This window comes from Sardina pilchardus, chromosome 3 (genome assembly GCF_963854185.1).
Source record: "Sardina pilchardus chromosome 3, fSarPil1.1, whole genome shotgun sequence".
Taxonomy (NCBI): Eukaryota; Metazoa; Chordata; class Actinopteri; order Clupeiformes; family Clupeidae; genus Sardina; species Sardina pilchardus.
This window is the reverse complement of record NC_084996.1, coordinates 9,419,334-9,444,296: the sequence shown is the minus strand read 5'-3', so window position 1 is coordinate 9,444,296 and position 24,963 is coordinate 9,419,334. Positions and strand designations below refer to the sequence as shown.

At 40.6% G+C, this 24,963-nt stretch overlaps 8 gene segments (V, D, J or C); all 8 read right to left on the bottom strand.

Annotated features, from left to right (window-relative positions):
- LOC134076577 (Ig mu chain C region membrane-bound form-like) overlaps positions 1-6,406 on the bottom strand; it is a 125,001-nt gene extending 118,595 nt beyond the window's left edge. The window contains 2 exon segments of the C gene segment in view: positions 6,206-6,259; positions 6,344-6,406. Of these exon segments, the coding sequence occupies positions 6,206-6,259; positions 6,344-6,383 (94 nt within the window).
- Positions 6,407-7,530: 1,124 nt separating this feature from the next.
- LOC134076579 (Ig heavy chain V region 914-like) lies at positions 7,531-8,097 on the bottom strand. The segment is given in 2 exon segments: positions 7,531-7,859; positions 7,951-8,097. Coding segments are annotated over 2 exon segments (375 nt in total).
- A 1,345-nt stretch (positions 8,098-9,442) lies between these two features.
- On the bottom strand, positions 9,443-9,919 carry LOC134075866 (immunoglobulin heavy variable 2-70-like). The segment is given in 2 exon segments: positions 9,443-9,759; positions 9,847-9,919. Coding segments are annotated over 2 exon segments (357 nt in total).
- Positions 9,920-11,435: 1,516 nt separating this feature from the next.
- On the bottom strand, positions 11,436-11,965 carry LOC134075865 (immunoglobulin heavy variable 3-74-like). The segment is given in 2 exon segments: positions 11,436-11,797; positions 11,893-11,965. Coding segments are annotated over 2 exon segments (405 nt in total).
- Positions 11,966-12,893: 928 nt separating this feature from the next.
- On the bottom strand, positions 12,894-13,391 carry LOC134075864 (Ig heavy chain V region 914-like). The segment is given in 2 exon segments: positions 12,894-13,249; positions 13,334-13,391. Coding segments are annotated over 2 exon segments (414 nt in total).
- Positions 13,392-14,564: 1,173 nt separating this feature from the next.
- Positions 14,565-15,115, bottom strand: LOC134075863 (Ig heavy chain V region MC101-like). The segment is given in 2 exon segments: positions 14,565-14,878; positions 15,040-15,115. Coding segments are annotated over 2 exon segments (390 nt in total).
- A 3,503-nt stretch (positions 15,116-18,618) lies between these two features.
- LOC134075861 (Ig heavy chain V region-like) lies at positions 18,619-19,083 on the bottom strand. The segment is given in 2 exon segments: positions 18,619-18,953; positions 19,044-19,083. Coding segments are annotated over 2 exon segments (375 nt in total).
- Positions 19,084-19,562: 479 nt separating this feature from the next.
- LOC134075860 (immunoglobulin heavy variable 3-33-like) lies at positions 19,563-20,225 on the bottom strand. The segment is given in 2 exon segments: positions 19,563-19,930; positions 20,150-20,225. Coding segments are annotated over 2 exon segments (438 nt in total).
- Positions 20,226-24,963: the final 4,738 nt, after the last annotated feature.

Genomic DNA, 24,963 nt, shown 5'->3' with positions numbered 1-24,963 from the left:
CACAGAGCCCTGAGGGACACCACAGGTGACATTGTGGGTTTGTGATTTTGCCCTGGCCAAGGCTACGTGCTCGGTTCTGTAGGCATTGTCTGAGAGTCCAATGGTGTACTGCAGCTGATGGAGGAGGATGTAGGATCAGTAGACCACAATGTAGATGTGTAGGCCTAGTTGTAGGCCTATCATTTTCACTTGACTCTTTAGCATATATTTCAGTGTCCTGAAGTTTCAGATAATCCATATTCAGTAAGATTTCTTTGGATGCTGTAATCCGGCTTTAGGGAGGCCTTGTCACATATTGTAAGTTTCAGTTCACAACCATTTCAGTCTTTGCCATGGGCAGCACTGTATGTTGCATAACACTGTTTTTAGATTAAAAGAAGAAGAAGAATGTATCCTTTTTTGATCCTGTGAGGGAAATTCAGTCTCTGCATTTAACCCAATTTAACCAAATTAGTGAACACACACAGCACACAGTGAACACACAGTGAGTTGAAGCACACACTAACCCAGAGCAGTGAGCTGCTTGCCCAACCAGCGGCGCTCGGGGAGCAGTGAGGTGTTAGGTGCCTTGCTCAAGAGCACTTCAGCCGTGGACTGGTCGGGGATCGAACCAGCAACCCTCTGGTTACAAGCTCGAAGCCCTACAAAGTGCTCCCATAACTGATCCCATCGTGGCATATAAATGCAATCCACTCTGGTGCTTTTCCTGTAGGTTGCCATGTCTGTGATATACAACAGCAGCAGCTTGTCATTGAATAACCACCAACTTTGCAGGTGAGGCTCAATGTCTGACCCGGCTGCATCATCATGGAACTTTGTTGAGTAAGAACAACATCACTCCACACACCTGTAAAAAAACCCCATTTAAATATAGATTACTAGATTAATATTTAGATTGCAATAGATTTAGATTGCTTAACTTGTCTCCCGTTTGCTTTTATTTTTCCAGACACCCACAGCAGGCTGCCAGCAGTAGCATGAGTAGAGATGCAGGGATCATGGTCTTTGTGGGAGCTGAGCTGATGGGCGTTGGTCTTCTGTACTTATAACAGCCTGACTTATAAAGACCGAGACACACAGCTGCTATTTATATGAGTAAGTTTGCATATGATAAGCAGTGCTATGAATGCTATACATTTTACATGCTAGACCTAAATGAATTCTGTAGAATGGGTGTGTTTATGAGATAGACTATAGCCTATATTGTCTTTACAAAAATAACTTGTTGTGGAAATCATTTCAACAAACGTGTAACAGGCCCCAAGTCTCATATATTCAGTTTATATATGTGGCTTGGCCAGTATAAATCAACTGACAAGCTTCAATTAAGTGTGAACAAAGTAAAACAACAGAAGAAGCGTGAAATTACTTGCCTCAGATTATTCTTTGTTAAAGTGTTCCCGAAGGCAATCCAGAAAATACGGTGATATCTTGTGACTGTGAGATACTGAAATTATGAATGATTCATTATTACAAACGCCAATATACACAATATAATTGATTTATGACTTTTTCAAGAATATAATGTCCTCAAGGTGAATAAGTGATGAACTTTAATGTTTTATTTTAATGCTGGGTATATGGTGTAATGAGCAGCAGGGTTTTTGTTCAGACTTGGAGCTTCCTCTGTCACTGTGTGTGTCTGGCACAATAATACACAGCTGTGTCCTCAGTCTTCAGGTTGTTCATCTGCAGATATGCCTGGCTCTTACTGTCATCTTTAGAGATGGTGAACCGTCCTTTAAACGCCTGAGAGTGGTAGATATATGATGAGCTGTACATGCTTGCGATCCATTCCAATCCTTTCCCGGGAGCCTGCCTGATCCAGGCTAGATAGTAGCCACTGACAGTTAGCCCAGAGGCTGTGCAGGTCAGTTTGTGAGATCCTCCAGGACTGATGATCACTGGTTCAGATTCAGTCAGTGTCTGACTATGCCCACCTGGAAAAAAAGAAGAAAAAAAAAACATGAAATAAAGTAAAAACTATAAACTATAAATATCTTCCTGTGCAATGTAAAAAAATGGCTCCACACCTATTAAGTAGACAGTCAGTAAGGTTGATACAATTATTACGTTCATGTCTTGTGTGTTCTGTGTGTTCTGTTTGTGAGTCAGTGAGTGAGTGTGTGTTTTGAATGTCTGAATATATAGACACTCTGGGGAGTCTTGGTTTTGCATGGCTTCTTCTTGATAGGAGGGACAAGGCATGTTTACATTACACATTACATTACATTCATATTCTACTTTTATTTGCATTTCACACAACATCCCAATTTTTTCTGATTTGGGGTTGTAGGTTTGCCTGTCAGTAAAGCCCAAACCATGGTCTGTAAAGCTAGAGGAGAGGAGATTCACCGCCCAAATCAGTAAAGGTTGGGACGTTGTGTCAAATGCAAACGTAGCAAGATGAACTGCTTATAGTAGCACCAAATTGGTGCTAAAACAGTGTAATGACTAATGTCAATTATATTCTGACATAAAAAAAAATCATTTGAAAATATCAGAATTTGTTAACATATTACATTTTGAATGGATTATTAATGAAACATAAATGCACATCTTCAACTGACACCTACAGTGACTGCTCCCTGGCTACTTGTACTCCATGTTGACCAAAGTGTGGTAAGCTCCTCTTTAGCGTTCTTTTAGCATTTAAGTGACTGAGCGTTTCATTACAATGATGTTTTGCACTCATGTAGGCCTGAGCATGGGGTGTAAGCCAACAAACGAGACTGTTCTGTTTCTGCCCTTTTGTGCCCACACTGTCGTGCGTGTTTGTCTCATCACTATCACTTACTGTATGTCTGTATTACTGTATGGAGTTCAAGAAAAAGAGCATCTTGAATCAGTATGACAAAATGTCATTCCATTCAGATTAGTACACTCAACTAATCTCAATCAACTCAAGTTGAAACTTGACACTACTGTAACTGACTAACTTCACATCACTCAGTCTAAGCAAGAAGATGATGATGATATTGTGTTGCTATTTCTAGGTAATTTTGGAATGTTCCAAACGAAATGCCAATGCCATGTTGTGCTTGTGTTGGAGACAGGGCACAACAGATTTGAGGTTTTTGTATGAGGAAGCAGGATGTTTGTCATGGTGTGGGGTTTCGAACACAGTAATATACAGCTGTGTCTCCAGTCTGGAAATTCTTTCCTTGTAAAAACACTGTGTTAGTGCCGATGTTTCTAGTGAAACTTATCTTGCTCTTTAATGAGTCTATAGTATCACTGTCTCCACCACCACAGATCCATCCAATCCATTCCATTGTTTTCCCTTCAGGGTGACGTATCCAGTTTGTACAGGAGCTAGTAACAGAGTACCCTGAGATCTTACAGGAGATGGAGAATGACCTCTCTGGTTTCACAACCATATTACTCGGCTGGATGAGCTCAATACAAAGGATACCTGTAGAGTGGTGGCCAGGGCATTAGGGGAAAATATATATTATACTGTATGTTTGAATATTGGCTGAAACCATCTTTTACTTACAGGTAGTGGCTGTCAGCAGCAATAGTAGAGATGCAGTCATCATGATTACGGTGGACTGATCTGAACTGCTCCTCTGAGGTTTCCAAAGTCTGAGAGCCTCTCAGGAGCTGAAGCCACACAAGCAGCGTTATATCAGGAGGAGGATCATGGGAAGGGAGGATGACAGAGGGCTGGAGACACGTGGCAATAAAGTAATCAGTCATTTAACCTCAAATGTGTCCCCTTCCCAACGCATGAATAATTCATTATCTTTAACATGTTTTTTTTTTATCTGCCTCTTTTGAAAAATGTGGAGTGTTCTATGTTCATGTTTTGTGTGTATTGTCTTCATTATTTTAATTCAACGATATTTGAGTATCCGCCTCTGTGTTATTTCCTTTTCAACTCAATTGTTATATTACCTTTCTAAATGTTTTAAAAAATCTAATTCAGCATTCAACATTAAGTTAATACCTAAATTCATCATCGCACCTGAGTTTACACAAATTAACCAACATGAGATAGTAGCAAGAGAAAAAAAGTGGTATGACAGTAGTTCATCATTTGTTTGCTCATAAGTGGGTAAAGTAAAGGTGTATATCATCAAACAACACTCAGGCAGAAAAATGATAATAACCATGACAACGACGGCCAGTGTCATTCATGCGGTGATATTATGAGTAATGAAATTGTCATATGGTAGGAAATGTTGAAATATTGGGTTAGGTGATCATTGATTTTTAATAAATGTGTTATTGTTTGAATTGTGTTTTACTGTAAGAGTATGATTCCCTTCTTGTGCATCTTTGACTCTTTAACTCCACTTACTGTTCATGCCTAGTATGACAAGCAAAGCAAAATGCTACAACAGTGTTGTTATAGGACAGTCATGGTTCAGTGCATGTGGGTTCTTGTACATCTCTCCAGACACTTCTGTCACGGTATTCTTCTGGCACAGTAATACACTGCAGTGTCTTCACTCTGTAGGCTGTTCATCTGCAGATACACCTGATCCATGCTGTTCTCTCTGGAGATAGTGAACCTTCCTTCAGCAGATTTGGAGTAGTATTTACTAGCTCCACTTGGTGCTGATATATGAGACACCCATTCCAGTCCTTTGCCTGGAGGTTGTCTAACCCATGCTATAGCAGCACTATCGTCACTTATTCCAGAGTAGGTGCAGGTGAGTTTATGAGAGCCTCCAGGTTTAATGATTACAGATGCTGACTCAGACAATGTCTGTGCCTCACCACCTGAAACAAACAAGAAGGTTCCCAGCTCAAAACGTTGAATTATCAGGAGGTAATATGGAGGTTCTCTCCTCAGCTATCTGTTACCTGTCATAAATGCCACTATTACAATGACGCAGTGTATGAAGTTCATTGTTGATGTGCAGTCCTTCTGTGTACTTCTGTGCAGGGATTCTGATGTAGCAGAGTATCAGTACAGTATATATGACACTAGTCTTGATTTGCGTCAGTTCCTCTTGTCCATGTGTGGGGTGGAGTCAACAGTAAAATCTAACATTGACTCAAAGTGGGAGAAAGACTCTCAGGCATCTGGGAAACATTAGACAACTGCTTGGTATACCTGCATACCTGCATGTGTGTTGTTCATTGCCCCATTAGTCTTGAGAAAGACTGAAATGAGAGGCCAAGAATTAAGAAATCAAATTCAAGATTGATTTGTTGTTACACCTCGGGAAACATCTTGGGGTTTGGCTCTCCTAGCAACAATAATTAAACATAATGAGAGTAGTAATGTTCAAGTACTAAAGGTGTGAGTGTTGTGCTTTGTCTGATTAATGGATTAATGATAGTGTGTGTATGTGTCTGTGTGTGTGAGATTGTATTTGTGTGAGTGAGTGTGTGTGTATGTATCTGTGTCTGTGTGTGTGTGTGTGTGTGTGTGTGTGTGTGTGAGAGAGAGAGAGGGAGAGAAAGAGAGAGAGTGAGAGAGGGAGAGAAAGGGTGTGTGTGTGTGTGAGATACCGCTTACCACATGGCAGCAGCTAAAACATACTGTATCTAGGATGGCTGGGGTCTTTACTGATGCACTGATGCTGATGTCTTATGTACTGGACAGAGGGGAGCTCATATCTGCTGATGGCCCAGGCCGTTCTACTGATTGAAAATATCCCTCCACAATATGAAAACAACCAGTTTACATATTTCATTATCATCAATACAGTACGGTCCAGCACCTCTATACGTTTCGTCTTAGAGACACTCAACTCCAGAGTTTCTGTAATATCTTCAAGGTCAGAAGGAACCTTTTTGTGTCATTTTTCTTTTCACAGTCACATTTATTTCTGTCTTGTAAATGACTCTTGAAAATGTGATATCTACATTACCCAACCATTCCATTCCTTACTCTGTACGTCACACTATGTTGAAAAACACTGTGTAGAAGTCTGAATATTTGTGCTGTATGTTTTTGTACAGGTTTGCCATTAGGTTGTACTACAGTGATATCGGGCACAGTAATACACAGCTGTGTCTTCAGCCTGTAGATTCTGGCCTTGAAGAGTCACAGTGCTGCTGGAGGTGTCTCTGGAGATGGTGAACTTGTTTTTCAGTTTATCACTGTAAAATGTGTTGCCTACATTGCATATATATCCAATCCACTCTGGTGTTTTTCCTGCAGGCTGCCTTATCCACGATGTACAACAACAGCCGCTTGTCAGTAAGTAACCAGCAACATTACAGGTGAGACTCAAAGACTGACCAGGCTGTGTCATCGTGGAGCTCGGCTGAGTGAGTACCACGTCACTCCTCACACCTGTAAAAGACACATAGAATCATACTGTAAACATTCAGAATGCAGACCACTAAAATAGTTCCTATTGAATTTTATAGGACTCACTGGAGGCTGCCAACAGCATAAGCAGAGCTGCAGAGATCATGGTGTAGCTGAGCTGATGGAGGCTTCTCTTCTGTACTGATAGTATCTACTGTATGACACATAGCCATGTTTTATATGAGGAGGAGGGTGTGGACAGTTTGCATATAAGCCCTAGGAGAGACCAAGAGAGAATCAGAAATACATTGCCAGTTTAGTTGAGACTGTGCATTTACCATTTACCAACACTTTTTTTGTTTTTAATATTATTATTTGCTTTTGTTTTGTTTTGTCCTGTTTCTGCTCTATCATAATAATTCAAATTTGGCTTCTTTAGTGGCATAATGATGCTACAACTGACCCCGAGTGTAATTTATGAAATGGGTATCCTCTGCGGAGGGTGGAAAAGTGCTGAAAGATGAAATACTTAACACTATCCATGTTTTAGAAGTAACAGGCTGGACCAGGAACCCATCCCTTAAAAGCTTTTATGAAATGAAGACTGTTCGTTCCGCAACATCTTATTCAAAAGCCTAAAGCACTTAAACAGAAGCCGAAGTCCCGGTAGACTGGATATACCCTCCATGATAAACAGCCCCTGCCTTCTTCATGGTGGCCCAATGTTTGTGAGGGATTTGACAATGCAGTGTCATTTATTTTTGAATGAATGAACTGATATCAGCTGATATTGTTGTTGAGGTGGAGCAGCATTGTCAAAATCTGACAAACAACAACAAAACATAAACACAATATAATTTATTTGTGATTGTTTTGCCCTCAAGGTGAATAAGTGATATGAACACTTAGTTTAAAGAGAAACTATGCAGGATTGGCGATTTCATCTTAAGTTTCGGTTTCGTTTTTCATGTTCGCTCGTTTTATGCTTGCATATTTCTCTGCAGAGCTTCCCCGACAGCTTTAGCGTGTATATACATATATAGGCTATACAGTATATAAATATATAGATTGCAAGCGTGGTTCTTCTTGTCTCAGCCTTCCAGATGTAAACAGGGAACGATCGTCTCCTGAACAAACTGCAAGGTTGCAATAGCGGATAGGGACACTGGGGGCGGGAGGAAATATTACTGTTTTCGATAAAACTGGTCAGTCAAGCAAAACAACGATTTCTAAGCGATTTTATGATTATGAAAAAGTTGCATAGGGTCTCTTTAATGCTGGGTATGTGGTGTAATGAGCAGCAGGGTTTTTGTTCAGCCTTGGAGCCTCCTCTGCCACTGTGACTCTCTGGCACAGTAATACACAGCTGTGTCCTCAGTCTTCAGGCTGTTCATCTGCAGATATGCCTGACTCTTACTGTCATCTCTAGAGATGGTGAACCGTCCCTGAAATGTCTGAGAGGAGTAGGTAGTTGAACCGTGCTTCATTGCAATCCATTCCAATCCTTTCCCGGGAGGCTGTCGGATCCAAGCTATATAGTAGCTACTGAATGTGTACCCAGATGCTGTGCAGGTCAGTTTGTGAGATCCTCCAGGACTGATGACCACTGGCTCAGACTCAGTCAGTGTCTGACCATGTCCACCTAAACATATATATATTGAAAAAAACATCAATGAAATTTCAAAAAGAGTACATTAACATATTTCTATAAATTGTGAGAAATGTGCTCCAACCTGTTAGGCAGACAGCCAGAAGGGTTGATACAACTATAAATGTCATGTCTAACAGGAGTGTGTGGCAGTGTGTGTGTCATCATGTCTGAAGATATAGGCTGGGGAGTCAGGGTTTTGCATAAGCCCCACCTGACATGGAACACTGAGCAAAAATATTTGAACATATTGTACTGGGATAGTGATTATGGTCTGTATAGGTATAATGTATGATGCACTGTTCGTACACAGAACTCTGCATGACCAAAATGTGATCTGTAATCCTGCTCTTTAAAAAAAAAAATTAAAAAAATAGTATGACACACTCTTCTCTCCAGCTCTTCCTGTCTCACACTAACTAACCCTTTGAAATGCAACGAATGCACCTGTGGTGGAAAAGGACATGATCACAGGCCTAGAAATAGTCAGTCCTCACTCTGGGCATTCCATGTGTTGGCAGACATTATGCTCAACTGCTAAGGGACGTTAGCACTGTTGTAGTTCCACATGCCACCCATTTCATTGAAGTGTGTTTTCCTGACTAGTGTTTGAGTATACTAGTCTACTGAGGTTTTATAAGAGAACAACCAGAGGCTGTGTGAGGTCAGGATACATCACAGATTATGTGTCATAATGTATACTTATCATATCGTTTTTTTCAATGTGTAAGCACAGATAACGACAAATACATCATGTCTCAAAGTGTTTAGGAAGCGTGAATAGACTGAAAATGTGGTATTGGTGGCCACTGACCAGCTTAGCGCTTCGATGTGTCTCTGGAGACGCTAAACTTGTTTTTCAAGGAGTCTGTGCTTCAGACTCACAGCTAATCAGATGTGTGTGTGTTCTATGAGGCTATCTGGAGGACAGGGCTTGCACACAGGAGGAGGTTGCAGAGCAGGAGCTGTGTGTGCATCTCTCTGTGTAGTGAGCATGTTATTCATGGGAACATACTGCCCCCTAGAGGCCGTAGATATCTGCACTTGGGAAATCCTAATATGGTCATTTACTCACTGTCTAAAAGGCATTTTCCATTACCTTTTTGTTACCTCTTCCAGCCCTGACCTGTACACTGTACTCTAAAACAACTAGATGCACCGCATGGCGGTACACAATATGACCGTTGCTCAGTTCTGCATGTACTCTACTCCTACTGACCTAATGACAGTCAGTGCATACCTTGACAGCTTAACATGGAGGTCTATTAACTGCACCATTATCCTGACCCTGCTGCATGCACTGAAGGCTCTGAATGATTGCAAACAACAAGTGGGTTAGGGTAGTAATGTTTGCTTAATGGTGTACTGGTGTAGTTTTGTGGGGTTGCTCTATTTGCTTTCTTGTTTGAATCATAACGATCTACAAAGCTATCTTGGTTAGTATGGGAGTCTTGGACATGATATTGAGAGCTATTACAAAGGAGTTACAATGGATCTACTTCACCTGCAACACCATGCTGTAGACTAGTGTGGTGGTGTCATAGGGAGTTTTTGTTATGATCATAGGCATGTTTGTATCACAGTGCCTCTCGGGCGCAGTAATACACAGCTGTGTCTCCAGCCTGGAGATTCTGGCCCTGTAGAGTCACAGTGCTGCTGGAGGTGTCTCTGGAGATGCTGAACTTGTTTTTCAGTTTATCACTGTAATATGTGTCCCCATCATAGTCAATGCCTGCAACCCATTCCAGTGCTTTCCCTGCGGGCTGCCGAATCCAGTGTGTGTAATAACAGCAGCTGGACAATGAATACTTTACGTTGCAGGTCAGACCGATTGACTGCCCATGCTGTGTTATTATCGAACTCGGTTGAGTAAGAACAACATCACTCCTCACATCTGTGAAAGACACACGTAGAAACAGAAGCATTCATAATGAAGACATAAGAATGTATCATTTTCTCCTTTGTGACATTGAGGACTCACATGAGGCTGCCAGCAGCAGCAACAGAGATGCAGAGATCATGGCTTGTGTTGGAGCTGAACTGATGGCAGCTGCTCTTCTGCATTGGATGGAGAAGAGATGCACTCTCATTGTTCATATCGGGATGAGACAGGTCCATATTTGACTATGGAAATTAGTCAGCGTGACACCAGACACTTTGTGCTTATATGTACGTTCCAGAGGATATAAAGCTGAATTGTTGGGTTTGTATTACAAATAAACATTCAGTGTTGTTGAGTCATGTTCTGTCTCTGAAGAAAATGAATTATGTTTTTTTTATGGTTTTCAATTGTTTTTCATGATATCTGGGCCTCTGATATGTGTGTGAGTAAGTGCTGCTCCCAGTTGTAGCTGTTTTTCATCAACATAGACGAGTCAAAACAGCTTTACAGGACAGTGATTTTGTTTCTTATGTTGAGAGAAATGGGTACCACTCTCAATAAATGCTGTGTGGATGACATGTCATCAATGTAGTATTACTTTAAATACATGTATGAGAGAGAGAGAGAGAGAGAGAGAGAGAGAGATGCATTACAAGATTTGCCATTTCAACAATTACAAGCTCAGAGGCCTTTTAACTGAAAAATGTTGTAATAGCAGGAATTAATGGATACAAATGTAACAAAGCTACAATTTTGGTGCTTGCGGCTTACTTTAAAAATTACAGTAACTTCTAAAAATGATTAGATCTTTCTTATATTTGCATTTTAAGAACATCTTGCATTTTCTTAATGATTCATATTATTATTATTTTATTGGCTATTGTGTTTTGCAAAAAGCATGACATTCAAAACCGAAGGCTAGTTTTATTTCAAACATTATTCTATCAACACACACATCTATATCCATAGTCTGAGGTTCAAATTTATTTGTGTCGGGTGTACTGCGGAGTGGGTAAGACTTTTTTCAGTGGCAGGCTAGCATACCACTAGCCTAGCATCAGCGAACTCTGCAACTAGAGGGATGAGCTAAAAGCGATGAAATGAGCTAAAAACAGAAGAGAAGATCAGCTCCCATCAGTTCAGCTTCAGCTACGTGATGATTCCAGAGCTGCTGTCTTGTTCAGACCCCAGGAATCACTGAAGACCTGCAGCCCCACCAGCAGGCTTTACTGTTATGTCAGGGAGGGACCACAGGGGCAGATAAAGACATCACATTTGCATGAAAAGGTGTCCACTTGACCTTATTCAGACTTCCATCCACTCAACTCTTAAACTGATCATATTTTATTCTTTGGGATTCCTAGAACTTTGAGATAAATACTTCCTCTATTTTGTTCATTGATGATTTTCATTACCAAATAGTTCATGAGTTCAACAAGTTTATTTTGTGTTAACAAATTAAATAGATTATTCAATTTGTGTTGTTGTTTTTTGTTTGTTTGTTTACCTGAATTGAGATTCCAATGTTGGCTTTTTATGGGTAAAGTTTTTATAGATGTGTGGTGCATGAATGTTATTACTGTAATGGGCAGAAGTGGAGACAGATGAGATTTGACTGCCCTCTGTTGACTGGAAAAGAAACAACATGGAGAGATCTGTTCAAAGTCAGGTGTGAATGTTTCAGTCAGTCATGACAGACTCAGAACTGCAAGAGTTGTTTTTGTGCAGCTCTGCAGTCTCTTGTGTGACTGTGGGCCACGAGCACAGTAATACACAGCCGTGTCCTCAGCTTTCAGGCTGTTCACTCGTAGGTTCAGTGTGTTGGAGGATTTGGTGATGGAGAACTGGCCTTGGAGAGACTGGGCAAATGTTGCAGAAGAGCCTGTGTCAATATACCCAATCCACTCCAGACCCTTTCCTGGTTTCTGACGGATCCAGTGCATCCAGTAGCTGCTCATAGAAATGCCAGACACAGTGCAGGACAGAGTGACCGAGTCTCCAGGTCTCTTCACTTCTGGACCAGAGGAGGTCAGAGATTGACCATAAACAACTTCAGAAAGAGAAAAATACAATTGAGTAAACAATTACCAAATATATTTACCAAAAATAAAGACTTTATGAAATAAAATCTTTGGACATGCTTACCACTCAAACTGGCTGCAATCAAGATTACCCACATCATTTTCATGTCTATTGTGTTTTGAAGTCAATATCTGTCAGCAGATCGGGTGGCCAAATCTTATATCACCACAGAGAAATGTGTTTTGCATAATTCCCCCGGTCTCCTTCCTCATTCTTCCTTGGTAGAAAGATGCATACATGACGTATGTGTGTTTATGTCTGGCATTGGCCTCTACCCTCTGTAATCTTGAACAAGTAGTTGTAGGCTAAGACTACGGCATATCTAAATCAGTGGCAAGATCTTTACCAGTACGCCTATATTGACAAAAACCTTTATAATCACTGTGCCCTTGTTTATATGCAAGTCACTGGTTTCAGTTGCCATTTGGTTCACGGGTTCAAGCCTTAAAGTTCATTGAAAGAGACCTACTGTAAATTCAAGTTCAACTTTGAAATATATTTGCTGAATGGTAAATTACTGTACATATTCATGCTCAGTATCATTTTGATGGTCTCAGTGCGAGAAGCACAAGGGTCTCAGTTGTATAGCAGTAATGTGAATGTGCAATTTCTGTGTGTGTGATACACTTACATCATGTTGCATTCAGTATTCATACAAAAGGACTGAGCTCCCTGCTATCGTGTTTGCAGTGGGCTTTTGTTTGTCACTCAATGTCTCCTCAGACTCCAATGATATGGGACTCCAACATTTGTATACTGTAGCTCAACTGATCCCATTTCTAAAGCATATTTCTTATTAGCAATAGTGTAAGTTGATCCTCTCCATTTGGGTCTGTGGTGCCATAATTGAAACTATTAGCCTAAATACAATTATTTATTGTGTGTGTGTGTGTGTGTGTGTGTGTGTGTGTGTGCGTGCGTGCGTGCGTGCGTGCGTGCGTGCGTGTGTGTGAAATCATGTGTACCTAATCTAAAACTGACATAAACGATAGAATGTAATGAAGATAACTAATATATGGGTGCAATTTCTGCCATTTTTATCATTCAAGTTTCATGAACAAGACTCATGTGCTAAATGGGGAAGTGTTTTTGTACAGCCTGGCTTCTGCCTTCCTCCATCGTGCCCTCCGAGCGCAGTAATACACAGCAGTGTCTTCACTCTTCAGGCTGCTCATCTGTAAGTAGAGCTCACTTCTGGAATCATCCCTGGAGGTGAATCTCCCCTGGACTGACTGGGAGTAGTAGATTGGGCTACTGGCTGTGGAAATATAAGCAATCCACTCCAGGCCTTTCCCTGGAGCTTGTCTGACCCAGTTCATGGGATAGCTCCTAAATGTGAATGTGGTGCAGGTCAGTTTGTGAGATCCTCCAGGTCTAATAACTACTGACTCTAATTCAGTCAGTGTCTGACCAGCTGCACCTGTGAAAGATGGATAGCAGGTGAGCACAACACAAACACATTGAAAAGTCAACAAAGGGAAGCATTGAGTAAGAGTAAACCTACCTGTTAGACAAAGAGCCACTAAAATAAGCTGTGATAGACACATGGCTGAATAAGACATTGTGTCTGCGACCTGTTTTTTATTTTCATTTCCTTCACACACAGATATAAGAGTTGGTCTTGTTTTGCATTGGCCACTCCCATCTGGACTGCTGAATGTGTTTCAGCAGTATATTTTGCATTTGGGTTATAACCTGATTTCACAGCTTTGTAGCAGCCATATAGCCATATGCATTGTTATGCCCTTCCGACAGGTCATAGGATAGTTAACACTCAAATCATACGAGCTGCAAGATACATTTGACAGACACTATCAGAAATAATAAATGTGTATGATGAACATAGAATGTACTTTAGTAAAGCCAAATTTAGTTTGACATTGGCTTTACATAAAGTGATGATGAGACAATGGTTGTGCTTGCCAAAATCAAATCAAAATATGTTGTTAAAACAATGTTATAAAATGTTATAGAGACATCATATAGATGTGACTATTCTCAAAATGTATTCTGTTCCCTCTAGACTTCAGATGATTCTGTTCACTCACTCAACTCATTACAGGAAATCCTGTGAGTGTACTGCCCCCATGTGGTCAGCAATGTCCATGTTTCTGTTGCCAGGAGGAATGAGAGCACATCCATCAAGACCCTTTTTGTACATTTTCCTTTTTTCCTCATGGACATTTAAATTATATTTATAATAATATGTATAAATTTTACAATATTTGTAACATAGAATTTATATCAACATCTTTACTAATGTCTTGTTACTTTTGGAAACTGGAATTGATTTGAAATTGGATAGTTCCGTACCAATCAATTTGAGATTGAATGCCACCAATAGCACTGTAAACTGCAGAGCTGCATTATGGCAGACCCATGCCTCCTTGCATGTTCATTTCCCAATTTAAAACAGGCCAACCTTTTGTACAGCCATCACATTGTGTTATATCAAAGTTTCATGCAATACACACCATGTGTTCAGCCTGTAGATTCCAAATTTGTGTATAAAAGTGTAGTTTTTTATTTGAAACTTTAGGGCATTCCTTGATGCATGTTTGAAATACATACATTCTAATTGCCATTGAGACTTGTGGAGAATGATTGATGACTAGGATAAGAACTGTGACATGTTACATGAAAGGGGGTTTAATATAATCTAAAATAGTATATTTGGGTTGGTATTTCTGTGTGTGTTGTGTCAAGTGTTGGAGGTTTTGGTAAAGCCTTACAGCTTATTGTAACACTGTGTAGCGAGCACAGTAATACACAGCTGTGTCTCCAGGCTGCATGTTTTGCCCTCGCAGGGTGATTGTGTTACTGGAGGTGTCTCTGGAGACGCTGAACTTGTTCTTCAGGGAGTCTTTATGTGCTGTGCTACCACCACTCCAGATAACATTGATCCACTCCAGAGCTTTCCCTGATGGCTGGCGAATCCAAGCTGTGGGATAGCTAGTAACTGAATAGGAAACCTTACAGTTGATGGTCAAGCTTTGACTCGGCTGGAGGATCAGTGAAGCTGGCTGGTTGAGCTGCTCCATGTGGACATCTAGAAAAACAAAGCACAGATGAGATCAAGCGCTCAATATGAAGACAGATCCATGGGAAAGCTTTAAGTTTCACACCTAACAGCTGGTGATACATTTCAAAACAATTGTTTGCATGAGAAAGAATATTCTGTTTAAAGTCCATGTTGATTTCCATACTTACAGCAGACAGCTATTAGTAGCAGCAGAACTAGATGCTCCAGTGTTCGGCTCATGGTGTGTGTTGGAGCTGAACTCATGCGTGCTGCACATTTATACCTGCTCTCCTCATAGTAGGGTGGAGTGTGCTGGTAGTTTGCATACAGTACATACAGTGTGGAGCACATGTAGGCCTATTTGATACCATGCTAAAACAGGAATATAAAATCATAATTTGACAATTGATCTTAATGCCTTAATTAAAAAAATGAGTAAAAATCAAACCGCCAAGGACACCAATTTTCTTTGTGAAGAATGTATCGTAAATAAATAAATGTTTCCCTTAAATGCTAGAGATTGGCATGGTGCTTTTTCCAGTAGGCCTATTAGCCTGTTTGATTTGCATTGAGCTCAATGAGCATCAAACAGGCTAATAGGCCTACTGGAAAAAGCACCATGCCAATCTCTAACTATGGTGAAGGGTATGTGATGACGTGGGGATATTTTAATTCCAAAGGCCAAGGGAACTTTATCAGGATGCATAATATCCTGGATCCATGAAATAGCTGGCCTTAAAAAATAAAAATCTGCCTGCCCCTATGTTAACCCTATGTGTTAAATTCCCATAGGGTTACATAGGGGTTCAAATACTTCCTTCCCCCTAGCATTTAGGAAGAACAGTTATTTATTTATGATACATTCTTCAATCACAAAGCAAATTGGTGTACTTAGCGGTTTTAGTTTTACTAAATTTTTAATTAAGACATTAAGATCAATTGTCAAATGATGATTTTCTATTCCTCTTTTTAGGCAACTAGCATGGTATCAAATACATTTTCTCTTCACTGTATATCATATGCATACTTGTGCACCAAGAACAACTGTTCCAGTCAGTTTGTAACAGAGGTGGAAAAGTCCAGCTTCAGTAAGTGAAAGTCCTACCACATATCTGTGCAAACCATTCATTTAAACCAGCTGATTTTAATTACTGTAGCACAATTCTTCATCAAGAGCAGCTAATTAGTGAGATCACCTGTGTTAAGTGCACATATAGAACCAATTCATGGTTGGATTTTTATTTTCTGAAGCTAGACTTTTCCACCCCTGGTTTGAAATACCAAGGAGTATAGGCCTACTAATATAATGTTTATGATTTTCATATGACTTCATTACAATCTCCAAATACAGTCAATATACTAATCATGGGAAATGTTGTCAATCAAGTTGTCAATCAAGTTGACATAATTGATTATCATCGATGCAATGCAATTATGTCTGTCAACAAGAGGTGCGTTCAAGTTCACAGAACATAGGCGAACATAAGCGAACGTTTGCTAACGTTCGCCAACAGTATTCCGTTAGCCCTGAGTTTTTGGCGAACGTTTGCTAACAATCGCAAACAGTCTGAGGAGGTGGTGCGCCGCGAACATACAGTGGAACTGGATGTGAGTTTGACGAACGCAACAATGCAATTACTGTTAAAATGGAATGTTAACACCAAATCGTTCAAATTTAACAGTTCAAAGAAAACATGTTCATCACGAACGTTTGCCTATGTTTGCGAATTTGAACGCACCTAAGGTCTGGTCTTGTAAATGTCTAATGAGATCTACATTACCCAAACATTCCATTCATTTCCTTAGATGGCACTCAATTGCATATCTCTATGCGTGTAGATTAAAAGTCTGAATATTTAGGTGGACTGTGTAAAAAGTAGCCCATGCATGTTTTTGTACTTGTCTGAAATTAGTTTGTTGAACAGTGTCTTCAGCCTGGAGATTTGGCCCTGTAGAGTCACAGTGCTGCTGGTGTCTCTGGAGATGCTGAACATGTTCTTCAGTTTATCACTGTAATATGTGCTCCCACCAGAGCATATATATCCAATCCACTCTAGTGTCTTTCCTGTAGGCTGCCGTATCCATGTTACACAGCAACAACTTGTCAGTTGCTGCGTTTACATGAGAGCTTTAATTCCGAATAAAACCAAGTTAAATCGGAATAAAAGTTAATTCCGCTTTAAAAGAGACCATGTAGACGCTTATTCCGCTTGAAAATGATTATTCCGAATTAAACTTAATTCCGATTTAAGTGGTTGGTTTATTCCGATGTTAAAGCGGAATTAACTCCCCTCCTTGATCATGTAAACCTTTATTCCGATTAAAAGTTTATTCCGTTTGTTTGGCGCATGCGTACAAGGAGGAAGAAGAAGCGCATGCTCGTTTCATGGTTAATTCGGCTCCGTCTTCTTCCCCCCTTCTCCGACAGTCTTCTCCTCCTCAGCTAGCAAACGTGAAGCTTGACAATATTCTCGAGCTGCTGGCGAAATAGTAGGCCTATTATCAGAGTTACTGTGAAACCCGTTTTCATTATGTTATTGTCCATGCTGTAACGTTAACCCGAGATGACAAAAAAGTTGCTAGCCAGCTAAAGTTTGTTTTCTTCCGGTAAACCTTATTAGGCTACGTTCATGCGCCGCCTGTCCAATCGGAACCCTTCCCGACCCCCAGACGTTCAGCAGAATACAATAAAGCGTAATTAACGTATGTTCCATGTAAACGCCAATTCGGAATTATTATTTCCATGTAAACTCGAAGGAGAATATTTTAATTCCGATCTATTTAATTCTGAATAAACTAATTCGGAATTAAAAACATCATGTAAACGTGGCCAGTGAATAACTGGCAACTTTGCAGGTGAGGCTCAATGTCTGACCCGGCTGCATCATCTTGGTTGAGTAAGAACAACATCACTCCTCACACCTGTAAAAGAGCACTTAAGTTGGCATCAAATATTTAGATTACAATAACTTAATTTGTCTCCAGCTTGTGTTATTTTCCCGTACACTCACTGGAGGCTGCCAGCAGTAGCATGAGTAGAGATGCAGGGATCATGGTCTTTGTGGACGCTGAGCTGATGGGAGTTGATCTTCTGCACTGGTACAGCTGCTGTTTATATGCCGAGTAAGTTTGCATATGGCAAGCAATGAGGAGAGCTGTTTTACATGCTAGTCCTAAATTAATTCTGTTGAATTTCTATGTTTATTAGACTATAGGCTATATGGTCTTTACAAAAATAGATTGTTTTGGAAAATATTATTTGACCAAACTTATGACTGGCCCCAAACCGTAGTCAGTTTGTGGCAGTGACTAAAGATAAACAACTACAGTATACTGTAGCTTCATGGAAATTGATTGGGGTTGTGAATTTCAGAAGGTTATGACTATAGAGGCTATTCTTGGGATGTATTGCCTTTTGGAAAGGACATTGGAGAGTGACAGGGAAAACGTGGGAGAGATTGGAGGAACTGGGAAATGTGGACACTGGACATGGTAAAGAAGATGTTGTTAGCCTTTTATTTATGAAGTGCAAGAAAACCATTGAAATCCCATGAAGGCTCACAGGAAAAACCAAAAGGTTGAAACCAAAAGCTCAGCTAATCAATGCATTAAGGAGGAACAGTTGAGTTTCATGAGAAAAAAATAGATATTGTGTGACAGACATTCATTTTCAAGATGTTGTCAGCTGTCCCTTGCCACATAAATGATTTCACTGCTACAGCAGGTGTCTGTAATTTCTTCTGTCTCTCTGTCATGTTTTTGTAGGCCTACAGCTGGTTGCATTGGTTTAACCACTGTGACTCTCTAGCGCAGTAATAGACTGCAGTGTCCTCAGTCTTCAGCTGGGTCAAATGCAGGTAGAAATTAGAGTTGTCTTTGGATGCAGTAAATCTGCCTTGGACCGTCTGGGCTGTGTTCTTGCTACTGTCAGAATAGTAGTACATGAGCCATTCCAGTCCTTTCCCTGGAGCTTGGCGGATCCAGTGCATGGTATTGGCCCCCAAATTAAATCCACTGCAGGCACAAGTCAGTTTAAGAGTTCCTCCTGGAGTCCCCATCACTGGCTGCTGCGACTGTGTGAGCACAACCTGACCTCTGATACCTGAAAAAGAAAAGAGAAGATCACAAATCATGCACAGATCACTGTTACATTTAAACTAGATTGAATTCACAACAGGGATTTGGCACTCACAGGATGCAGATCCCAACAGTAACAGGACTACAGGCAACATGGCTGCTACTGGAGTGGAACAGGGAGGGTTCTCAGTAAAACCTGCTCTTATCTGAAATGGCTGACTGTCTAACTGTTGCATTTACAGTAAATAGGAAAGTCCCTTTGCATATATGCACACACCTGATCATCTGATAGGACACATGGTTTATTTGTCATTAACAGATTCTGTATTTTTCAAGAGCTTGGTTCCAAAATGCGGTTTCTCTTTTGTTTGAAACATGTTTCACAATGTTCGCTGTGTACTGCACATGTGTCTTCAGTCTATAGATTCTGGCTCTATAGAGCCACTATGTTGCTGGAGGTGAGATGCTAACCTTTTTTCATATAACATCTTCTAATTCAAAGAACTATCTGTTTTTTTTTGTTTGTTTGTTTGTTTGTTAAGAATAGAGACAGAGCTCTATTGCTGACTTAACATGGGGAACGTTTTGATGTCATTCACACACAGTGGAAAAGACACATTCATGTGTCAACGCTTCAGTCAGTCAGAACTGCCAGAGATGTTTTTGTGCAGCTCTGCAGTCTCATGTGTGACTGTGGGTAGCGAGCACAGTAATACACAGCTGTGTCTCCAGGCTGCATGTTTTGCCCTTGCAGGGTGATTGTGTTACTGGAGGTGTCTCTGGAGACGCTGAACTTGTTCTTCAGGGAGTCTTTATGGTTTGTGCCACCATCATACCAGATAACGTTGATCCACTCCAGAGCTTTCCCTGATGGCTGTCGAATCCAAGCTGTGCCATAGCTAGAGTCACGAACTGAATAGGAGACTTTACAGTTGATGGTGAAGCTTTGACCCGGCTGGACGGTCAGTGAAGCTGGTTGAGTGAGGTCAACTGAATGAACATCTGAGAATACAAATATATCTGTTACTCTTATAACAGCTCAAATACACACATATTCAGACACACACATATACATACACAAGCACACACGCACGCACACACACACACACACACACACACACACACACACACACACACACACACACACACACACACACACACACACACACACACAAAATGCTGACATGATCAATGTACATCCACTGAAAATGATAAACTCACTGGATGTGGCAGCCAGCAGCAGTACCACAGATAACAGAGACATGGTTTGAGTTGAAGGTGATGATCTCATAGTACAGTAGCTTCTCTCTGTCATCCCTGTTGGACACTGAACATTTATAGAGGCCACACCACAACACTCCTCAAACAGGAAATGATGAACAATGGATTTACATTTTCAGACAAAAGATGCAATACATTCACAGTTGTTTGCAATTGTTTACACACATTTTCAACACTCTGTATTTATTTTTCATAACTTGAGTGTGTGTGTGTGTGTGTGTGTGTGTGTGTGTGTGTGTGTGTGTGTGTGTGTGTGTGTGTGTGTGTGTGTGTGTGTGTGTGTGTGTGTGTGTGTGTGTGTGCAGAAACTCCCCCTGAAAGGAGGGTAGGGCGGACACAGTTTTCTGTGAATATCTCGAGAACCGTAGGGCCTATAGGAACGATACTTTTTTTGTATTTTGGTCTTAATGGGCCATATTAACCCATCCCATAACTACTCATTTCAAGCGCCATCTAGTTAAAAGAGAAAGCAAAAATGTAGTGTTGTAATCACAGGTATCTCTGGCTGACATGGTAAAAACTGCACAAAATTATGACACCCTCTGAATGCTTGCCAAGTTTCGTGAAACTTTGTTCATGGGGGGCTGTATACAATAGATTAATTTATGTGTATTTAGTGGCTGTACACCAACTATGCACCAAAATGCACCAGTTTTTTGTGAATATATCAAGGACCATAGGGCCTAGGGGACACGTCAAGCCATCCCATAACCACCCATTTAATGTATAGTGCCACCTAGTCAAAAATAAAAAAGCAAAAATGAGGCATTGTAATCACAAGTATCTTTGGTTGACAGCTTCAAAACTGCTCGAAATGTTGAAATAGGATCATTATGACACCCTCTAAATCTAAATGTATGCCAAGTTTTGTGTGACTTGGTTCATGGGGGACAATTAATGAATATACTGTATGTGTGTATATTAAGTGACTGTACACTATGTATATGACACACACATACACAGACATACACATACACACACACACACACACACACACACACACACACACACACACACACACACACACACACACACACACACACACACATACATGCACGCACACTCCCACAAACACACGTAAACATGCACACACACACCCATTACCACACCCACACACACAAACTTTCAAGTGAACATACTCACACAGAGACATATAAAACACATACACACAAATGCAGGCAAGCACAAACTCACACACACACACACACATGCACGCACGCACGCTCACACACACACACCCACCATTGCTCCCAACGCACACACGCACAAGCGAAAACCTGCAGACAGATAAGCACACATACACAAAAACAGGCGCACACATGCACACACTCATTTACATCCATAAAAGTTGCAGCAGAGGATGGAGTAGGAGATGGAAACAAATTGACAAGAGTGATTTATTTTTGCGAAGACAATGTGCAGGACTGAGCGGCGGTCATTTTTTGTACCGCTTTGCAGAACATCTGGCTTTGCCTGTTTGTTTGGTTTTTTTTTTTACTTGAAAGACGTCAATGATTTACGTAACAGCAGGTGCCTGAAGCAGAAGTTCTTTTGTCTCACTGCCATAAAGGGTTTTTGTACAGCTGGTTGTATTGGTTTAACCACTGTGACTCTCTAGCGCAGTAATAGACTGCAGTGTCCTCAGTCTTCAGCTGGGTCATATGCAGGTAGAAATTAGAGTTGTCTTTGGATGCAGTAAATCTGCCTTGGACCGTCTGGGCTGTGCTCTTGCTACTGTCAGAATAGTAGTAAATAATCCATTCCAGTCCTTTCCCTGGAGCTTGGCGGATCCAGTGCATGCTAGAGCTCCCTACAGTAAATCCACTGCAGCCACAAGTCAGTTTAAGAGTTCCTCCTGGAGTCCCCATCACTGGCTGCTGAGACTGTGTGAGTACAACCTGACCTCTGACACCTGAAAAAGAAAAGACCACATAAATGAATCTCTCACCAGTTATGTTACCACTGCATTGAACAGTTTAAGAGAATGGTCATTGTGAAATAATAGACGCACAAGCTGAAGATGTCAACAGTAGCAGCAGCAGGACGATAGGCAACATGGCTGCTACTGGAGTGAAACAGGGAGGGTCTAAGTAAAACCTGCTCTTCTCTGAGCTGAAATAACGAACTGTTGCAGTTTAAATAGGAAGTGGTTCGGTGGCATCTTTGCATTTATGCTGGTCATGGATATGAAGATAGGACTTTCAGTGCATTGATATACAAAGGTTATGTGTTTTGCACTGTTGGCTACAGTACATCTCCATGGTTATATTTTATTCATTTAGTAGACATGTTTAATCCAAAGCAATTTAGACAAGACAATTGTATTACAAAGGGTTGCATTGTCCCCGGAGCACCTTGGGGTTACAGTAAGTGCCGTAGCTCAAGGGCGCAATGGTAGTACTGTAGCTACAAATTGAGCCCATGACTTTTCAGGCTACTGCATGCTAGCCCAGCTCCATGACCACCACTGCCACCACCACCCTGGGTTTGATGTGTATTTAAACTGACAAAAATGATAGACTATAATAACTAATGATTTATGTCAATTCTGAATTTTGTGTGTCTGATGAAGGCTTTTGACTTATTGACTCATTGGCTTTTGATACATTTGGCGCTATCAGAAATAATAAATGTGCATGATGAACATAGTAGAATATACATACTTTAGTAAAGCCAATGTCAAATTTAGTTTGACATTGGCTTTACATAAAGTGATGATGAGGCAATGGGTGTGCTTTCTCAAAATCGTATCATATAGATATGACTATATGCTCAAAATGTATTCTATTTCCTGTAGACTTCAGATGATTCTGTTCACTAACTCGACTCATTACATGAAATCCTGTGAGTGTACTGCCCCCATGTGGTCAGCAATGTCCATGTTTCTGTTGCCAGGAGGTATGAGAGCACATCCATCAAGACCCTTTTTGTACATTTTCCTTTTTTCCTCATGGACACTGACTTTAAATCAATATTTGTATGCATCATATCATTTATTAGCATTGATTAGCATTAATATCTTGACTAATGTCTATTACTTTTGGAAACTGGAATTGATTTGAAATTGGATAGTTCCAAACCAATCAATTTGAGATTGAATGCCACCAATAGCACTTTAAACTTAAGAGCTGCATTATGGCAGACCCATGCCTCCTTGCACTTTCATGTCCCAATTTAAAACAGGCCAACATTTTGTACAACCATCATATTGTTTTATATCAAAGTTCCATGCACAGCAATACACAGCATGTGTTCAGCCTGTAGATTCCCAATTTGTGTAAAAAAGTGTAGCTTTTGATTTGAAACTTGGGCATTCCTTGATGCCTGTCTTAAATACATACTGTACATTCTACATAAATAATTGTCATTGCGACTTGTGGAGAATGATTGATGACTAGGATGAGAACTATAATATGTGACATGAAAGGGAGTTTAATATAATCTAAAATAGTATTTTGGGTTGGTATTTCTGTGTAGGTTTTGGTAAAGCCTTACAGCTTATTGTAACACTGTGTAGCGAGCACAGTAATACACAGCTGTGTCTCCAGGCTGCATGTTTTGCCCTTGCAGGGTGATTGTGAGCTTTCTCATGGATCTGTCTTCATATTGAGTGCTTGATCTCATCTGTGCTTTGTTTTTCTAGATGTCCACATGGAGCAGCTCAACCAGCCAGCTTCACTGATCCTCCAGCCGGGTCAAAGCTTGACCATCAACTGTAAGGTTTCCTATTTCTTTCATTTCATTACAATCTCCAATATGTACAGTCAATATACTAATCATGGGAAATGTTGTCAATCAAGTTGACATAATTGATTATCATCGATGCCGTACAATTATGTCTGTCAACAAAGTTTGGTCTTGTAAATGTCTATGAGATCTACATTACCCAACCATTCCATTCATTTCCTTAGATGGCACTCAATTGCATATCACTATGTGTGTAGATTAAAAGCCTGAATATTTAGGTGAACTGTGTAAAAAGTAGTCCATGCATGCTTTTGTACTGGTCTGACATTAGTTTGTACAACAGTGATATCGGGCACAGTAGCCTAATACACAGCTGTGTCTCCAGCCTGTAGATTCTGGCCCTGTAGAGTCACAATGCTGCTGGAGGTGTCTCTGGAGATGCTAAACTTGTTCTTCTGTTTATCACTGTAATATGTGCTCCCACCAGAGCATACAGTATATATCCAATCCACTCTAGTGTCTTTCCTGTAGGCTGCCGTATCCATGTTACACAGCAACAACTTGTCAGTGAATAACCGGCAACTTTGCAGGTGAGGCTCAATGTCTGACCCGGCTGCATCATCATGGAACTTGGTTGAGTAAGAACAACATCACTCCTCACACCTGTAAAAAAAAAGCACTGAAGTTGGCATCAAATATTTAGATTACAAGAACTTAATTTGTCTCCAGCTTGTGTTATTTTCCCGGACACTCACAGGAGGCTGCCAGCAGTAGCATGAGTAGAGATGCAGGGATCATGTCTTTGTGGACGCTGAGCTGATGGGAGTTGATCTTCTGCACTGGTACAGCTGCTGTTTATATGCCAAGTAAGTTTGCATATGGCAAGCAACGAGGAGAGATTTACATGCTAGTCCTAAATTAATTCTGTTGAATTTCTAAGTTTATTAGACTATATATGGCATTAACAAAAATAGATTGTTTTGGAAAATATTATTTGACCAAACTTATGACAGGCCCCAAATCGTATTCGGGGTTGTGAATTTCAGAAGGTTATGACAAGAGGCTAT